Raw genomic sequence first — 876 nt, 5'->3', positions numbered from 1 at the left:
GGCAAGTTTTGTTCTTCGTCAAAAAAAAAAGAAAATTGTAATCCTTAAATATGTTTAGAAATTGAAGATCGATTAAAAGGATGAATTTCAAGTTGGTTAATTCCAATAATAATTTCATCAATTAAATTCTAAGCATTGATAAACTAATCAATCAAAAGGCATCTGAAAAAAAGCTCTCATATATTTGATGTGTAAGTTGTACATATTGCTGCAACTAACTTATAATTTAATAAGTTTATTGTCACATTTCATTGTCACTGTAATTTTAATAATGACAGCTAGTGGAATCATTATGTATGATGATTTCTGCCTAATTCAAATCATTTAAAAGTTGACATCTTTTTCTGTAGATTGAATAAAAATAAGGTGCCTATACCTAGAAAAAAAAAGCATCTAATTAGCATTACTTCAATTTTTAGTCATTTAATTTGTTTTCAACAGAACTTTATGGGTTAAGATGACAAAGGTTAATGGATCAGAATAAGGAAGATAAATTTTTAGGTGAGTAAATAAGTGAAAGCATCAAATAAGTATGTGCATAAAATTAAATGACCTTCATTTTCTTTTTATATCAATGTCCGGTTATGAATCCGCAACCTGTTATTGTTATTATCATTATTATTAATGGACACATTCGATGTAATGCCAATATATCGGGACACCTGTACATAGAAAATCTCGTTTTTCAAATCAAATTCACTGATGGTCATTGCTCACATATCTTTTGGTCACCAATCACCGCCGGCGTCATTCCTCTATCCAGTTCTATTTTCATTTTCATCTTCTTTCACTTTCACAAACTTGTTTTCATTAAACTTCATTAATCATTCTAATCATCCTGCCACGTCATCGTCATTACTGTTATTATTTATTATT

At 28.7% G+C, this 876-nt stretch overlaps 1 protein-coding gene across 1 annotated transcript in view; it reads left to right on the top strand.

The window, feature by feature from the left end:
- Positions 1-548: 548 nt before the first annotated feature.
- The window catches only part of LOAG_11354 (hypothetical protein), a gene marked incomplete at both ends in the record, with an annotated part of 3,806 nt that continues 3,478 nt past the window's right edge, over positions 549-876 (top strand). Inside the window, one exon of the mRNA XM_020448337.1 lies at positions 549-746. Within this exon, the coding sequence (XP_020301509.1) occupies positions 549-746 (198 nt within the window). The remainder of the gene's footprint in view (positions 747-876) is intronic.

This window comes from Loa loa (genome assembly GCF_000183805.2).
Source record: "Loa loa unplaced genomic scaffold supercont3.423, whole genome shotgun sequence".
Classification (NCBI taxonomy): domain Eukaryota; kingdom Metazoa; phylum Nematoda; class Chromadorea; order Rhabditida; family Onchocercidae; genus Loa; species Loa loa.
The sequence above is the reverse complement of the archived record's forward strand: the minus strand, read 5'-3'. Positions and strand labels throughout refer to the sequence as shown.